This window comes from Quercus robur, chromosome 9 (assembly GCF_932294415.1).
Source record: "Quercus robur chromosome 9, dhQueRobu3.1, whole genome shotgun sequence".
NCBI lineage: Eukaryota > Viridiplantae > Streptophyta > Magnoliopsida > Fagales > Fagaceae > Quercus > Quercus robur.
The window spans coordinates 40,520,819-40,538,537 of NC_065542.1; the positions used below are offsets into that span (position 1 = coordinate 40,520,819).

The 17,719-nt window shown below is 35.7% G+C and overlaps 3 protein-coding genes across 3 annotated transcripts; all 3 read left to right on the plus strand.

Moving 5' to 3' along the window:
- The first annotated feature begins 698 nt into the window (after positions 1-698).
- LOC126698353 (protein phosphatase 2C 32) lies at positions 699-7,179 on the plus strand. Its single transcript, XM_050395521.1, has 4 exons — positions 699-3,942; positions 4,798-4,911; positions 5,744-6,008; positions 6,480-7,179. Exons 1-4 carry the CDS (start codon positions 1,711-1,713, stop codon positions 6,593-6,595), a joined length of 2,727 nt encoding a protein of 908 aa, XP_050251478.1. The 5' UTR covers positions 699-1,710; the 3' UTR covers positions 6,596-7,179.
- A 2,977-nt stretch (positions 7,180-10,156) lies between these two features.
- On the plus strand, positions 10,157-11,348 carry LOC126698354 (germin-like protein subfamily 2 member 4). Its single transcript, XM_050395522.1, has 2 exons — positions 10,157-10,429; positions 10,662-11,348. Exons 1-2 carry the CDS (start codon positions 10,321-10,323, stop codon positions 11,207-11,209), a joined length of 657 nt encoding a protein of 218 aa, XP_050251479.1. The 5' UTR covers positions 10,157-10,320; the 3' UTR covers positions 11,210-11,348.
- A 2,448-nt stretch (positions 11,349-13,796) lies between these two features.
- LOC126698355 (protein COP1 SUPPRESSOR 2) lies at positions 13,797-16,307 on the plus strand. Its single transcript, XM_050395523.1, has 6 exons — positions 13,797-14,083; positions 14,193-14,480; positions 14,661-14,784; positions 15,011-15,084; positions 15,370-15,527; positions 15,820-16,307. Exons 1-6 carry the CDS (start codon positions 13,974-13,976, stop codon positions 15,981-15,983), a joined length of 918 nt encoding a protein of 305 aa, XP_050251480.1. The 5' UTR covers positions 13,797-13,973; the 3' UTR covers positions 15,984-16,307.
- The last annotated feature ends 1,412 nt before the right edge of the window (positions 16,308-17,719 follow it).

Genomic DNA, 17,719 nt, shown 5'->3' on the forward strand with positions numbered 1-17,719 from the left:
TGTAGTATAAAAATGTTAAAATTATTACAAAATTCTTGTAATAGACGTAATAATAAATATGATTGATACCAGTTTAATAAGATAAGGGTCATGCTAACGAGTGCTCTTAGGGCACTTATTAATAATCCATTTTAGGAAAGTTTTGATACCACTTTTATGGGAAATGAAAAAAGTTGTCAAAATATTAATTATTTTTTTTTCATTTCCCATAAAAACTTTTTTTAAATGAATTATTAACTAGTACTTTAAAGACACTCGTTAGCATTTTTCATAAGGTAATAAATGATTATTTGAATTATTATTTTTTTTTTATAATTAAGACACGTAAGTTTGTAGTTTCACTCTTGCAAATATATTTCTAAATTTAGTTTTTTTCTTTTCTTTTCTGGTAATGAAATTATGGAAAAACTATGGTCAAAATTTTTATTTTTCTTTTAACTGTTGTCCCCACTACATCCCACCTATCCAATTTCATTGATGAGCATGATGATGGGGTTAGTGCTTATTTATTGACTCCAACAGCGCCAATAGCAACCAATCATTCACTAACAAAATATTATAAACTATTAACAAAAAACAATTAAAAGGTACCAAACCCATGTATAAACAGTCTCTCAACTCTCAAGTCTACTTCTCAACGTAATATATATATATATATATATATATATATATATGTTTTTTTCTTTTTCCACTTATTTATTTATTTTGGGTTTGCCATGGTTTCTTTTTATAGTTTTTACCCTCCCAAACCATTTGAAAACCCCAAGAAAGAGACCCTCCTTGATGAACTCAACTTTGATTCTTCATCATCAGACCAAATCCCAATTTTTTTAGTATTTTATAAAATATAAATATGTTTCAAACCAAACCCACATTTTCTCTTCTCTTCTCTTCTCTTCATTTCTTTGCTCTTGTCTTCTCTCCCCATATGGTCAAAACACACACTCCAACTCTCAATCTTTGATTTCTTAACAAAAAAGAAAAAAAAAAAAAACTATTTTTTAAAATTTTTCTTGGAATGCTCTCTTAGTTTTTATTTTTGGGTCTTAAATTTTTTTTCCTTGCACAGTTTGTTGTGTAATTATATATGTCTGCATGACTCAATCATATAATATGGGTATTGCTTTCTCTTTATTTGGATATTTGTCAGATTCCACAAAAAAAGATAATCTTGAAATGGGTTTGTGGCTTTGTTTGATTCTGATGTGTTCCATTCACTGATTCACTGTCCTTGGCGCTTCTAGATCTGTTTGCGGCTCTGCTCGATCCACTGCTTTTCTTTTTTCTTGCTTTACCATTACCCACAAGGTCAGATCATGGCAAATATATATAAATTTTTTTTCTTCTTCTTTGGAAGTTTATAGTTGTTGCTTTGTTTCTCTACTTTCAGCTTCCTATTTCTAGTTGATGAGAGAATTTAGTTGCTTTGAACTATTTAGTGATGCACAAAAGAGTTGGCTTTTGTGTTGTACACTAGTTCTATGAAAAACAAAACACAATAGGGTCTCTCTCTACTGTTTAATGCTTTGAGTCTGAGAACTTGATGATGCATAGGTACCAGAATAACAATAAGGTGGTTGGGGGGTTTACTGGGTTTTTGCCAATTAGGCTGAATTCTTTGATTCTTCTATATTTGGTCATGGTGCATAGTTACATAAACCCTCCATCTCAGAGGTATATGATATAAGTCCTGAGAGTGTGTTCTAAGTAATGGGTAACGGCACTTCTCGTGTTGTTGGTTGTTTTGTGCCATTTAGTGGGAAAAATGGTGTTGATATAGAGTTCTTAGACCCACTAGATGAAGGATTAGGCCATTCCTTCTGTTATGTTAGGCCATCAATTTTTGAATCTCCTGCCATTACCCCTTCAAACTCTGAAAGGTATACTGTTGATTCAAGTACTCTTGATTCGGAAACGTTAAGTGGGTCGTTTAGACATGACATGATAGATGATCCCTCGGGGTTTCATAGACCAATCAAGAGCATCCCGGAAACCACATTTAAAACCATTTCGGGTGCTTCAGTCAGTGCCAATGTTTCTACAGCTCGGACTGGTAACCAGAGTGCACTGTTTTCCAGTGATGTCCAAGAGCCTGCTGCATCATTTGATTGCACCTCCTCATTTGCTGCAATCCCTTTGCAGCCTGTACCTCATTGCTCTGGACCATTGAATGGGTTCATGTCTGGACCTCTTGAGAGAGGTTTTGCTTCAGGCCCTTTGGAAAGGGGAGGTGGTTTCATGTCTGGGCCAATTGAGAAGGGAGTAATGTCTGGTCCACTTGATACTACTGATAAATCTAACTTCTCTGCACCGCTTGCACATGTTCATCGAAGACCAGGCCTCCAGCGTCTCATGAGGAGTGTGAGTGGGCCAATGAAGAGTGCTTTCTCCCGGACCTTCTCAAAACATTCTGTTGGGCCTGGTTGGATGCAACGGTTTTTCTTGCACCCAGTGTCTCAATTGGCCTGGCATCCCAAGGAGCCAAAGTTTCGACCAGAAGCCTCGCGAAACTGTCCTGAAGGAGGCCCATCGGAAGGGGAGTACAGATGTACTCAAAACTTGCAATGGGCTCATGGAAAGGCTGGTGAAGATAGGGTTCAAGTTGTGCTTTCTGAAGAACAAGGATGGTTGTTTATTGGGATATATGATGGTTTTAGTGGGCCAGATGCTCCAGATTTTCTGATGAGCCATCTTTATAAAGCTATAGACATAGAACTGGAAGGACTGCTTTGGGATTATGAAGATAAACCTCTTAATGATCCTTTGAAACCTGAACTCCATAGCACTGGAAATACAGAAGTGGCTTCAGAGCTCTGCAAGGAGGACCAGCTGAATCCTTCTTGTAGTGGACTTTCTTGTAGTTTAGAGGAATCATGTATCCCAGGAATTGTTAGAGGTCAATCTTCTAACTTTGAAATAGTTGAGGAAAATGAGGAAGTTCGGATCAGTGTTGAACCCAATTGTGAAAAGCCCAGCGTCTCAGGAATACCAGCTACTTCTGTTCCAATTGCAAATTTGACAGGTCAAGGCAGAAAAAGCATGCGGCTCTATGAGCTACTTCAGATGGAACCTTGGGATGGGCAAGGTTCTATGTTAATCTCAGAGGTTGGGAACCGAAAAAAGGTTTCACGGGATTGTCAATCGAGCCAAGAAACTTTGGATTCTAGGGAAACCTTACAAGAAGATCAAGTAAGATCTTGCTCATTGAACCCCAAAGGAGATACTTGTAGCCTTCGGGGTGAAGATCCCACTACTTCAGGTGAGGATCAAGCAGTTAGGGTTGATTCCATTAATCATGGTGCTGTCACTGCTCTTTCTGGTTCAAGACACAGGCAGAATACTAGAAAGTCATTAATCAGTTCAAAGATTAGAAAAATGTATCGGAAGCAAAAGTCCCTGCGTAAGAAACTTTTTCCTTGGAGTTATGATTGGCACAGAGAGGAGACTTGTGTTGATGAGAGAATGATTGAACCCTCGGGACCTATTAGGAGATGCAAATATGGTGTTATTGATCACGATGCGGTTTTAAGAGCAATGGCTCGAGCTCTTGAGAGGACTGAAGAGGCTTACATGGAAATGGTGGAAAAGGCTCACGACAAAAACCCAGAGCTTGCTTTGATGGGTTCATGTGTTCTAGTGATGTTAATGAAGGATCAAGATGTGTATGTCATGAACCTGGGGGATAGCCGTGTGATCTTGGCTCAAGAAAGACCAAATGACCGTTATCCTAATCCAAGTTTTTTGAAAGATGATGCAAGGCATGGGAATAGATCCAGGGAGTCATTAGTGCGCATGGAGCTGGACAGAATATCAGAGGACTCTCCAATGCATAATCAGCACGGTCAGGTTAGCAAGTTAAATAAAAACAGGGAGATTTCGATGTGCAGATTAAAGATGAAAGCAGTTCAGCTTTCCACTGATCACAGCACAAGTGTCGAACAGGTGTGTTTCCAGTTTTGTTAATGGTTCAATATGATTGTTTTTACTTGCCTTTTTTCTAATGAATTTATATTATTTTGGTTTGTGGATTCTATCTTTGATGTTTCTCAAGTACTCTTTTTTTCTTTGTGATTTTGTAAATTATAGAATAGTGCCAATGGCTTGGGCCAATTGGCATCTCCATCATCCATAAGTATGGGGCAGTGGGTTAGGCTGGGGGTTAGAGTTTCCTTAGGTGTGAGTAAATTACTCTGCAAATGAAAAAAAAGGGACAAAAATCTAAAACAGTGCTTTGTGCCTGTCCTCATTTGTGTTTCTTCATTTGAATGTCAGATTTATAGAACTTATGGACTATGGCTACCAAAATGTCCTCTCCATATTACGCTTACATTTTTTGGTTCCGTTATACTGGGAAAAAAAACATATATCTTGTAAATTATTGCCATTTTGGTGCGTGTCTTGAATTTAATTTCTAGTTTCTGTGTACTTTACATGTGATCATGAAATACTTGTCATGCTCTGTAACAGTAATTAGTCATTTGGTGAAAGAACAGTAGTAGTCATTGCACAGTAATTGAAACTAAATGGCAGAATTTCGCTGCCAAATCCATGCCAAATGGTGGTTTAACCAACCAGTTGTCTGGAGTTTTGTTCATAAATTGAGATAAACTTCATATGTAACCTGCTTTCATATAGGTTTTTTTTTTTTTTTTTTTTGGTTGGGGGGGGGGGGGGAATTAGATTAAATTTTAATAAATGGTATATATCTAAACCCAGAAATGGATTGAGGAAGAAAAATTGTGATGAAATTTTGTTATTCTGTACCAACAATTTGTGCTCTTTTATTGCCTGCTGCAGGAAGTAATTAGAATTAGGGCAGAACATCCGGATGACAACCAGGCTGTATTCAATGATCGAGTGAAGGGACAATTGAAGGTCACCAGAGCATTTGGTGCTGGTTTCCTGAAGAGGGTCAGTTGCTCTTGTAAATTTGACATATTTAAAAAGTTGTTTCTTAGCGGCAGAACATTCTTAGGAAGTTTATTTCTTTGAACATTTTAGCACAAATTCAGCTATATGATGGATATGTTATGTCTGTGTACCTTTTGTACTTACGCCTGGCTAACTGATTAGGTTGCTAGATACCTGAAAATAGAGAATGAAATGCAACTGCAGGGAAACATGCATATATTATATTATAATTTTTTGGTTATGTATCAAATAATGATTGCTGTTTTAAATATTCTGGTAACATGATTATTTTTTCCCAAGTTTTTCAGTAGGTTTTCTGAATAGAAACTGATCATGCTTGCTTTGTACCTGTTGTCCACTTTGGGCTCTATCTTTGATAGTGCTAGAACTATTATTGGTAAGGGTCACACAAGCATTAGATAAATTACATGGTACTCGCATGTTTTATAATGTTATTATCTGTATTTGACCTCATGTTGGATGGTCTACTCTTGCTGACCCCAATTTAATTGAGATTTAGGTTTAGTCGAGTTGAGTTAGACAGTTCACTCTTGTTTGCTTCAATATGGATTGTGTTTTCTACCAAGCGCTACTTTGCTTATAATGCATCTTAACATTATATGTGACCACAATAAAGTTGAGATCAAGTAACTCTAAGTGGTGGACAAAAACCACTGTGCATCCTTTCATCTGTGGCTGCCTGAAAGAAGTGTCATTGATGTCTAACTTTGACCATATGTTTTCAGCCCATTTATTTTAGATTTATTTTTGTGTCATTGCATTGATTTATAATTGAGGGAAATTTTTTAATATTTTCACTTGTTGGATGCAGCCAAATTGTAATGAAGCTCTGTTGGAGATGTTTCAGATTGATTATGTGGGAACTGTTCCTTATGTCAGCTGCATTCCTTCCATTCGTCACCATCGACTGTCTTCAAGTGATCGATTCCTGGTTCTCTCTTCTGATGGACTTTACCAGTACTTTAGCAATGAAGAGGTAATTGCCCATGTAACTTGGTTCATGGAAAATGTTCCTGAAGGTGATCCTGCTCAGTACCTCATTGCAGAGCTTCTCTTCCGTGCTGCCAAAAAGAATGGTCAGTTGATTAACATTAACTTACTAGTCCTTGTTTTAGCAGTTCATGAAAGCTTAAATTGAATCACACTTGTTAAAAAGAAAAATGAAAAAGAAAAACCTTCAATGTGATGAGAGGAGTAGAATGTACACTCTTTCAGTTTAGCATGCACAAGGGAACACCTTGCCTTTGTATGTTCCAGCAAGCACAGTTTCGGGCTGAAGTAGTGGCAAATTTCTGACACAGCTTGATAATTTGTTAGACTATTTTGGAAAGGTTCAAAGCCAGTTTAGAGAAAGTTGATATTGTTGTGAATGATATTTCCTCAGATTGAGGTGCTTTTGTATATTTGCTGCAGGAACTTTTGTTTTACAGATTGAGGACTAATTGGTGAAAACACCATGAAAGAGAATTTTTATGGAAGAATGGTACTAATTGATATTTGATTGTATTAGCTTTCTTATTCTTATGAATGCTTCTTGATGATTGTAGGAATGGATTTTCATGAATTGCTGGATATTCCTCAAGGGGATCGACGTAAATATCATGATGATGTTTCTGTTATGGTGGTTTCACTGGAGGGAAGGATCTGGAGATCATCTGGATAATTGTTTCACATTTACTTTTTTTTTTTTTGGGTTCCTCTCTTGGCTAGGCTTTTTTCACATTTGCACATTGCATCAACAATGTCACAATTTTCGGGCAAGGGGTAAATCATTAATGCATTCAGAATCTGAATCAGAGTCTCAACTTTTTGAGATAGAAGTTTTTTTTTTTCCTTTCTTCCTCCTTTATGTTTAAGATTGGTATACATAAGGCAGGATGATCTAACCATGTTGCTAAAAGGCTGTCATAGATTTTCACCATTCAAGGATACTGTATACTTCATATTCATCTTAATGATACTTGGACGGTGGTTGGGCATTGACCAAGAAGCCATGAATACATGGTTGTTGCCTGGCTTAATTTCACTTCACCTTCACTACATGTACACTTCAGTTCTTCATTCTGTTTAAAAATTTTTCTGATTGTACTTCAAATCAATATGATTTGCCAATTAAAACAGTCTGGAAAGACTATGGCTAGAAGATTGACAAACAGTCTTTATTACCTTTAGTACTCAGAATTATTTTTGTGGAAATTAAGACCAGAATGTGCAGTTAAAATAATGCCATTGATGGATTCTCTCTCATTCACTGTCTCTCTCTCATTAGTGTTACTCCATACTTGGAAGGAAATTTTCACCTATATTTTATGTTACTCATCTTTTTCTTTTATATTAAATGTATATATCCTCAGGACCTATGATGAAATATTCGTGCATTGTTTATTAATTTGGAGACCGTAAAACAGATGGGTGCTTTTCCTAATATCTTTCTCAGATGTTGACATCTATGTGGCTTCCATGTAATAACTTTTGTTAATTGACTCATGAGGTGTAGTAGTTTGGTGAAAGACACTGCTTTGCCTATACAGCCTTTTTCCTATTATCTGTTTTGACATCTGCCCCCTTTTCTTTTTGGGTAAGTAATCAAATTGCAAGGATTGCCTCTTCAATTTCCTTTAGTAATGCTACTATATTCTCCAGTAAATTGTGGTATCAAAAAAAAAAAAAAACTTCAGTAATGTAAAACAATGTCATTGCCACAGTAATTTGTACCACTCTTACTCTAGATGCAAAACATTATGATTAGGCAAGAAGCAAGTTCTATTAGTTTGTCTTCTACATAAAGAATAACTGCGGAATAACTGCAGATTACTTTATCTAAAGATTATATTATTACTTCTCTTTTCGAGCTGAACCTACAAGGCTACAACACAAGATGCAAACAGCTTGACCATCCAACTACTGCTGAACGGAAGCTTGTTAACCAACTCTGTACGTTTCAACTATACTGGAAGTCAACTTTTTCGTTGAAAATCACACATCAATTACTCTAGAGACAAAAATTTCGCAAAAAAATTCACAGCATGGTATGTAAAATTTTGGCGAAAGTTTGTGGACAACTTTTATTCACAGCTTTTGATGCAACTTTGACGTGATTGACAATGAGTGACGAAGAAAAAATAATTGATATATATATATATATATATATATGTATACGATTTTTGATGCAACTTTGACGTGGTTGACAGTAAGTAATGAAGAAAAAATAAAACAATAATTCATTATAATATCAAAGTTAAATAAAAGTTAAGAAAAAATAAAACAATAATTCATTATAATATCAAAGTTAAATAAAAGTTATGATACTAAAAGAACTTGTCAAAGTTAAACAAAATTTATGATATTAAAACTAAAAGAACTTAAAAAAGTAATGTCAGTAATGAGATTATATGAAAAGTAATATAAGCTTATTCATTTCAAGTGTTGCGAAAAATGTGGTGTTTTTTTTTTTTTTTTTTTTTATTGTCATCTTCAAGCAAGGTAAATTTTTGTTCGAGTAAGAGCATCCACAGCAGTGGAGCTAAATTTTTAGCAATTTAGCTCCACTAAAAGTTACTTTCTCTATTTTACCTACACACATGCTGCAGCAGTGGATCTATTTTAGCTTTCAACATAATAAAATAATATAAACATCACAATAAAATATTATATCTACTACAATAAAATAATATATTCCACTACCAAAAAAATATTACACCACCAACCTCAATCACCTCTATCGTCAACCACAGGCACAACCACCACTACCACCACCACCACCATCACCACCATCACCACCGGCGGCAGTCCACAAAAAAAAAAATAATAAAATAAAAAAAAATAAAAAGAAAGAAACCCACAACGAGCACAAGCCCACTGCCACAAACACAAATACAAGTCCACTTGCCCACAACAGATCGGAAAACACCACCACCACCACCACCACTACCGGCAGTCCACAGCAAAAAAAAAAAAAAAAAAAATCCCACAACGAGTACAAAAAAACAAAACCCACATCAGAGCTAGCAGTCCCGGTCCATAGTACCGACTCCAACGGTCATGATCCAGGGTGCCACGTTGGCCAATGAGGCTCTGGTAGGCCCACTGTTTCCGGCAGAGCAAGAGACGAAAATGCCCTTCTCAACCGCCGTGGAAGCTCCGATTGCGATGGTGTCTCTGTAATACGGAGCTTACCCACCGCCGAGAGAGAGCGAAAGCACGTCCACGCCGTCGCTTATGGCTTGATCCATACCCGCAAGAATATCGGATCCGAAGCACGTCCACGTCCACGCCGGCGAGCTGAGGGATGAGAGAGGCCGTCCACGCCGTCATTATCGAGCTGAGGGATGAGGGAGGCCGGCGAGCTGAGGGATGAGAGAGGCCGGCGAGCTAGAGATGGGTGAGGGAGATGAGTGTTTGTTTGATGATTGAGGGAGATGAGAGTGCACGGTGAAGGAATGAAATAAAGGGATGAAAAAAAAAAAAGATTAGTTTGATTATTTTATTCGGTAGTGGGAGTAAAAAATTATTTTTTTTGTTTAGATGAGTGCTACAGTGCACATCTATAGATAGATGTGCACTGTAGCAAATAAGCTAAATTTTTTACCTTTGGCTCCACTGCTGCAGGTCCTTTTTGCTATATTGGTGGAGCTAAAATAACATTATAGCTTTTTAGCTCCACTGCTGCAAATGCTCTAAGTTGGAAAAGAAAATTCATAGTACAACGAAAGTAAAAGCTAACCAAGCGGTAGTGGTGCTGTCCCATCCAAAGGGCCCATTCCTCCAAGGTAAGTTGAATTAGATTTGGTGAATGCTGCAAATGTTTACAACTATGTCTATATGTCTTGGCCAAAAAAAAAAAAAAAAATTGCCTCTTTTGACTGTACGAACGTGGCAAACATGCTCATCGTCCTTAACACATTACCATCTCTAGCGAACCTCACCTCATTGAATTGGCTATTTGGGTTTGTCACTTTGGAAACTTCTCTCTTGGGTAGCAAGTTTACTCTTCTATAAACCCAACAGGCAGTTGGCTGTGTCCTTTGATTTGTCTAGTTTAACTTACATATATAAACCTTAACATGCATTTATGTCACTTTCTTTTCCATCAATTAATTTCTCTGTCCCCATAATAAAATAAAGGTAATCGGTATGGCTATTCACTCGAGTTGCTTGAAATTAAAGTTGGAATCCTTATTATTCTCTGCTTAAGCATTACATTATACTCTCTCTCTCTATCTATAACCATACTTTGTTTACATGTATGATGTGTGTATAAATAAGCAGCTGGCCCTCCATTCTCCATATTCATTCCAAACCAAACATTCCACTCTTTTCTTAGTTTCACTACTATATCAGTCTCTGTTTATTTAGTATTAACCATTGCCACCTCTTAAAATTCCAAACATGGTGGCAAAAGTTCTTGCATATCTGATCCTCTTTGCTGCAATCTCTAGCACTGTCACATCCGATCCTGACACCCTTCAGGATCTCTGCGTCGCTGCTCCTTCTTCAGGTATGGTTAATGTTGCTTTTGGTATCACTCACTCAATGGATTAGACCAAATCTAAATATTCTCTCTCTCTAATTAGTGTAAAAGTCCATACATTGTTAGATTCAAGAAATAAAATCTTAACTAGGAAACGGATTCCTGTTCCCCAAATCTTGTGGTTGTTTATTTATAGTTTATACATCATTGACTTGTTGATTAAATGTACATTTTGGTGTATGTATGCATTATATGATAGGGGTAAAGGTGAACGGGTTTGCTTGCAAGGAAGAGGCAAATGTTACAGCAGCTGATTTCTTCTTTGACGGCCTAGCTAAGCCAGGAGTTGTTAACAGCTCAGTTGGATCACTTGTTACAGCGGCCAATGTGGACAAGATTCCAGGCCTAAACACACTAGGTGTTTCACTGTCCCGTATTGACTATGCACCTGGTGGCCTTAACCCACCTCACACTCACCCTCGCGCCACTGAGATTGTGTTTGTGTTAGAGGGAGAATTGGATGTTGGGTTCATCACTACAGCAAACAAGCTCATCACCAAGACCATCAAGAAAGGTGACATCTATGTGTTCCCAAAAGCTCTTGTTCATTATCAGAAAAACAATGGTGACAAGGCTGCTTCTGTGATCTCTGCCTTTAATAGCCAATTGCCTGGCACTCAATCCATTGCTGCTACACTTTTTACGGCAACACCCGCCGTGCCAGACGACGTTTTAACTAAGGCCTTTCAGGTTGGTACCAAGGAGATTGACAAAATCAAATCAAAGCTTGCTCCCAAGAAGAGTTAGAGCTCACCTAATTTGCTCCCGGAAATTGTTTGCTCTAATTTTTTTTTTTTTTTTTCTCTCAAAAATAAAATCTATATGTGAGTCTGAAAATGGTACTCTGTAATAAACTAATAATTTGAGAAAAGCTGTTTATTTGTAACGATGTGCAATGCTACCTAGAATGGAAATTATCTAATCCAAAACCAAAGAAACTATATGGATTTAGCATACAAGGAGTTTAATTCATTTTCTTCAGGTTTGCTATGATTTGATATTCAAATCAATAATTGTTTTTTAAGGTATGAACAAGCATTCGACATTGTTGCGTACAGTACGGGCGAATTCTAATTATATAATTTGGGAGTGATTGGTTGAATGATAACTAGTCTGAAGTCGCTTATCAAAAAAACTTGTCTGAAGTTTGGTAGAACAACTTAAGCGAATGGAGTCGGTTAAAACATCAATTTATGGTAGGTAAAGACGTAAAAGTGTAAAAGCATTATGTGTTGGAGTCAGCAAGAACCCCTTTTTTATTTTCTATTTTCTTGGCTTAGCATTGCAAAAAATAGAAAGCCACAAAGAACTCGATGGATAAAAGCTGTTACACACAATCTGTCTACACTTTTTTTTTTTTTTTTTTTAAAACTAAAATTATGAGTTGAAAACACGATTTTAACTTAAAATTGTGTCATTAATTCACAATTTCAGTTCAAAAAAAGTGTGTAACAAACACTATCCTTTAATCTATATGTACTGCAGTACGAGAACCCAAAATAAATCAATTTAATGGACTTCTAGTGGGAGATAGTAGTAGGCTAATAGCTTGGAAACAAATTTGTTCTTTTGTTTTTTTTTCCCCCGAATGTTACACAAATAACTCTACCATATATCGCTTATGTGTGTGTAAAATATTCAGTTATTATGATTTATTATCTTGTTTATTATCCTTACTTTATCTAATTACAGTTTAAAAAAATCTCATTTTTATGTATAATTATTTAAATACCACTTAAATCCCACTTATTAAAGGGATGTCAGCTTTAAAAATAAACTAAAATAAGATGTCCTAAAAAAAAGGGTGAAATATAATATAAAATCATTCACATCTAGTTGTTTAAAGGTTTTTTTAATCAAATTATATCTAGTCATGAAAAATAACCACTACATCCAACTAGCTAACACCCTTTAATTTTTTCAAAAAAGTTCCAATGCATGTCTATAGTAGGGATAGCAAAAATGCTCCACATATTGCCTATGCAGGTTTTTCCCATCTCAAAGAAGTTATTTGTAGAGACATGTTTTGCTCACCCTACCCCAAATTAATGTATATATATGAGTTAAAATATATCTTTTATATGCATATTTTATTTCTTTAATACATATTCTATTACCATTAGACAAAACACTAGTTTTTTTTCCTTTCTTTTTTAACATTTTCACGATTGTTCCTCTCTTATTAGAGAGGAAAAATACCCCCAATCTAATCTACTTCCAACTTGTCTTGCTCCCACCTTGAATGGGTTTTTTCTTGCCTTAAAGAGAGGACAGGGAAGGGCTAGGGCACTCTTGAGCCAATCTCGCCCCCACCATGTTGCCATACCTACTCTATAGAGGCCAATATCATGCGCTTTCCATTTATTTTTATTTCACTCAATCTATACTTAAAAGGTTGTCTATTGAGATGGTGGATTTGGGTGTTTTAAATGGAAGGGTCAAAATCCCCTTCCCCATTGTAACTATTGAATTATCTAGAGGGAAAAAAAGATTAAGCAAAAAAATTGATAATAATATTTTAATAAAAAATACATAAAACGTGAAAAGTGAGAGACAAAATACATTTGAAAAGTGAGTAATTAAAAGAGAAATTCTAAAGATACAACAAGATCTCACAACATTTTTATTTTGAATTATGGTGGGTTCAAGTATAATCTTATTTTATTTTGACTTATAATTAGTTGATAAATCAGCTTGTTGTGAAAAATGTTGTAAGATTTTATTATATCTATAGAAGAACTCATAATTAAAAAAAAAGGATATTTTATTCTAAAATTTAAGAATGAGTCATAAATGGTTTTAGAGGAAGGAGACCCAAGAGTCTTGAGATACATCATTAAGCTCTAATCATTACTACTTGCTAGCTAGGCATTTAGAAAAATAAAAGGGGAAGGGAGGGGGGGGGGGGGGGGGGTTACACCCTATCAACTATTAGCTCAAAACCAATTTACCCATTAGCCATATGTTTTGAAGGGAGGCGTAAATTTGTCTTTCAGTACTAAATTCCATAAGATTTAACACCAAAACAAATGGTAAAGAGGACATTAAAATAGAGTTATAGTTTCTCAAAAAAAAAAAAAATAGAGTTATAATTTTGGGATTAATCATGCATTTCGAACTTTTGATAGTTAGGGATCAAGTGTAATTTAAGTGATAGTTTAGGGTATAAAAGTGTTATTTAGCCCAAAAAAGAAAAAAAAAGAAAAAAGAAAAAAGAAAAAAGAAAAAAAAAAAAAAAAAAAGGAGAAAGAAGTAAACAAAACGGTAGAAATGTGTGCGTTTTGGGAAGAGAAGGGAAAAAAAAATGTATACCAAAACGAAGCGTTGTAGTTGTAGATCAGATTTTAGTTTTTAGCCAAAAGGGTTTGAATTGATTTGGAAAGACGGAAGGAAGAGCAGAGAGAGCAAAAGAATCAAGTCGTTCGATTTGCAAAGGAAATCCCTTTTCCCTCCACCAATCTGACAGAGAAAGCTTCCAAACTCTCTTCCTTTTTCCTTTTGAGAGGTCGAGATGCAGCAGCAGCAAAAGAAGAAGAATTTCAGGAAAAGAAGCAGTATTCAAGAGGAAGAAGTAGAAGGGGAGGAAAACCCAGTAAAATCCGATGACGAACAAGAAAGAAGGTACCCCATCTCTCTCTCTCTCTCTCTTTCCCCCTTTTTTCTTTTCTTTTGGTTGTGTTCTACTTTCATATACTTAGTGGATTTCCTTTATTTTTCAATGAAAGTATAGAATGGCATTGGAGGAAGTGAAATTCCTGCAGAAACAGAGGGAAAGGAAATCAGGAATCCCTGCAATTTCTAGTACTAGTAATAATGTAACATCACAAACAACAACAAGCGGTGGTGCTGTCATTGGTGGTCTTGGGTTTGGACTTGGTTTTTCTAAAGTGGGTAACAATCGAAATATTGTTAACGACACTAATAATAAAAATGACGCCACCGATGCCGAGAAGGAAGACCTCGTACTTCAAGACAACTTTGCTCAAGAAACTGCTGTCATGGTTGAGGATCCCAATATGTAAATTTCTATCTATCACTTAAAACTTAGATTTTGTTGCATTAAGTTCCCTAAAGTGTTGAACAATGCAACCAGTTGTTTAAGTTTAATCTGGGAACCTAATGTAATGCGCCTAATGAAGTACCTAAGTTTTGCCAATTTTAAGATTAAAGCTATTGATTTTCAAAATTTTATTAATAGGGTGAAGTATGTGGAACAAGAATTGGCCAAGAAGAGGGGCAGGACAATTGAATCCACGGATCAAGTTGAGAACGAATTAAAGCGTGCTGAAGATGAATTGTACAAAATTCCTGACCATCTTAAGGTGACTCTATGACAAATAGATCAAATTCAGATATTTACGTTTCACATATAAATGTTTATTCTTTGTTCCATTATCTATGGACCAAATGGGTGTGATGATTTATGTGTATTGAACCAAACTATGCATAACTAAACATGTTTTGTGTTTACTATGGTTAGCTACTAATTTCATTCCTTGCTATTTACTTAATGTAAACATTGATCTTTTTGGGATTCTTTGCTGGCAGGTGAAGAGGCGAAACTCAGAAGAGAGCTCTACTCAGTGGACCACTGGAATCGCTGAGGTTCAGCTTCCCATTGAGTATGCCTAGTTTCCTTTTCTTTTCCACATGATATTTATTACTAGTGTTAGTTATAACCATCTGGTGTGCTCATTTGTTATGTTTGCGGTGCTACTTTTGTACTCTATTTTCTTTAGCTGAAGTGGTTGATTGGACCCTGGGTGCATTACTGACATGATGACATGGTCATGTGTATAACCACTTCATAAAAGAAAGAAGTTATTATAGACGTGTTCCATGATAGATGAAAACTTAATATTTGCAGGCGTTTATTAGGATTCATTCTTTCTTTGAAATGGTTGCAGATACAAGTTGAGAAATATTGAGGAAACAGAGGCTGCCAAAAAGCTTCTGCAGGAGAAAAGGCTCATGGGTAGGCCAAAATCAGATCTTAACCTCCCCTCAAGCTACAGTGCTGATTATTTCCAACGTGGCAAGGATTATGCTGAAAAACTTAGAAGAGGTTGTTTATCTAAATTTTTTTTTTTTTTTTTTTTTTTTTTTTAATTCCCTACTTTTGCCATTTGATAATATGAGTGCATTACCTTTTATTGACTTTCTACCAAATTGGGAAGTAGAAGGCCAGGTGAGTCTGGACTCTGGAATGCTTTGGTTTGTTGTGTTAACCATTTATTCAACTTTGCTATATTGCATGTGTTTCATCATATCTGCAATGTTCTATGGGCTTTTGGCCTTGTACCTTGTCATATTTTGATCCCTTTACCTTCTACTAACGACCAATGAGAAACTTGCAGAACATCCTGAGCTGTACAAAGATAGAAGTTTACCAGATGATGGTGCTGGTTCCAAACAAACTGAAACTAGCACAGATGCAGCTGGACAAAGGCAAGCTGCAACAGATCAGTTCATGCTAGAGCGCTTCCGTAAACGAGAACGCCACCGTGTGATGCGGAGATAACATGCTCTTGATTCTTGCAGCAGCACCTGTTACAACTAAGTTTGAAGAATAATTTCTGTACTGTGTCCGATGATGTCATTTATGCTACATTGCAGTTGGTTAAATTTTGACACATAAGTCATGTTGCAGTAAAATTGTTGTAATCATTAATCTTTTTGATGATTTGTACATTATTTGAATAGGTTTACATGCCTATATTCTGCGGATGACAACTGACAGTCCTTTCATTATTAGGTTCCAACTTCTTTCTGTTTTTAACAACTAACAAACTTTCCTAAGGGAGAAAGATTGTCTCTATTTATCCATAATGCTTTTGATCTGCCACTCTGCCATCTGGGTTTTCTAGGTTGATTAAGCAGTCCAGCATGCACTGGATCTATTTGTGCCTAGCTGCGTTAATTGTAATTTATACTATTTTCTGGGTGTTGATTATGGGGTGTGGTAGATTTTAAGTTTAAATGTCTTACAATCAGACATACACTCGCACATGGACACATGCACACTCGGTTCATTTATGCATAGCTCCATTGATTGTAACTAGCTGATGTCTTTTAAAGCAGTATTTTATAGCCTATGTAGTATGTACAATATTTATGACGTGTAATAAACTTTAAATATTTTTTTAAAGCATTATTTTTTAGCCTATGTAGTATGTACAATATTTTTGACGTGTAATAATAATTAAGGAATCAATTTCAATTATATTGTATGTCATTAGACTTCCTTTCAATTGTTGTTAAAACAAATAAAGTTAAGCGAGAATGTGATATTTCTCTATGCATGGAAAAACTGTGTAAAGGTATAATCTGTGTATGCATAAAAATAATGTATATATGCTATGTAGAGCATATATCACCATATAATTGATAGGAGATTACAAAAGTTGGAAGAGGGTTGGGGGAAAACCTCAATAGTGTTTTTAAAAAACCCTTTGGACATACTAATAGGTTTATGTTCCTCAAAATTTGCTTGTATAAACAGCTAAGGTAAATCATTACTTGTCACAGATCTATTAATCATGTATAACATTAAACCTTAAATTTATTTATAAAGATAAACATGGAACATAAAATGTCATATCCAAGAAGAATGTTCAAACGCTTATGATAGAGATGCAAATAATTTAAAGAGCTACCTTTCTTCCAAATGTCTTAAGAGTTTTATAATGAACTTATGTTCTTCCAAAGCTCAAATGAGTTTTATAAAGAGCTACTATTCTTCAGGCAGGATTGGATCTAATTCTACAAATGGTGCTTCAAGAGGAACTTGAAGACCATGCTATATAATTTCATAGAGACAATATAAAAATAAAGCACCACCCTAAAAAATTGCAAGAATCAAACTCTGCTTGGATACAGGACCATTGAGAGATACTCAAAAGAAATTCATCTTAATATGAGGTTGGCCAGCTTCAAATATCTCAAACCTCCATTGAAACATATAATTTTAGTCATTTTCCTCGCTCTAAATTTCCCTCAATAGCCATTTCAATATCTAAATTAGCAATTTCTAGGAACCCAGTTGTCCACCATCCACTCTTGCATTCTTTCAACCCTTTCTTTGATAGCTCATTGCAGTCTAGGTTCCTTATGTTCAGTACAGGCTGTCTGACACAAGCTTGCATGTTTTCTTTAGTCAACTATAATATACAGCCCAAAAACCCATAATGGAGTTAGCTCTGTTGAAACTTTCGCCCAAAAAATGAAAAAATAACGTTAATTGTCTTAGTTTGAGTT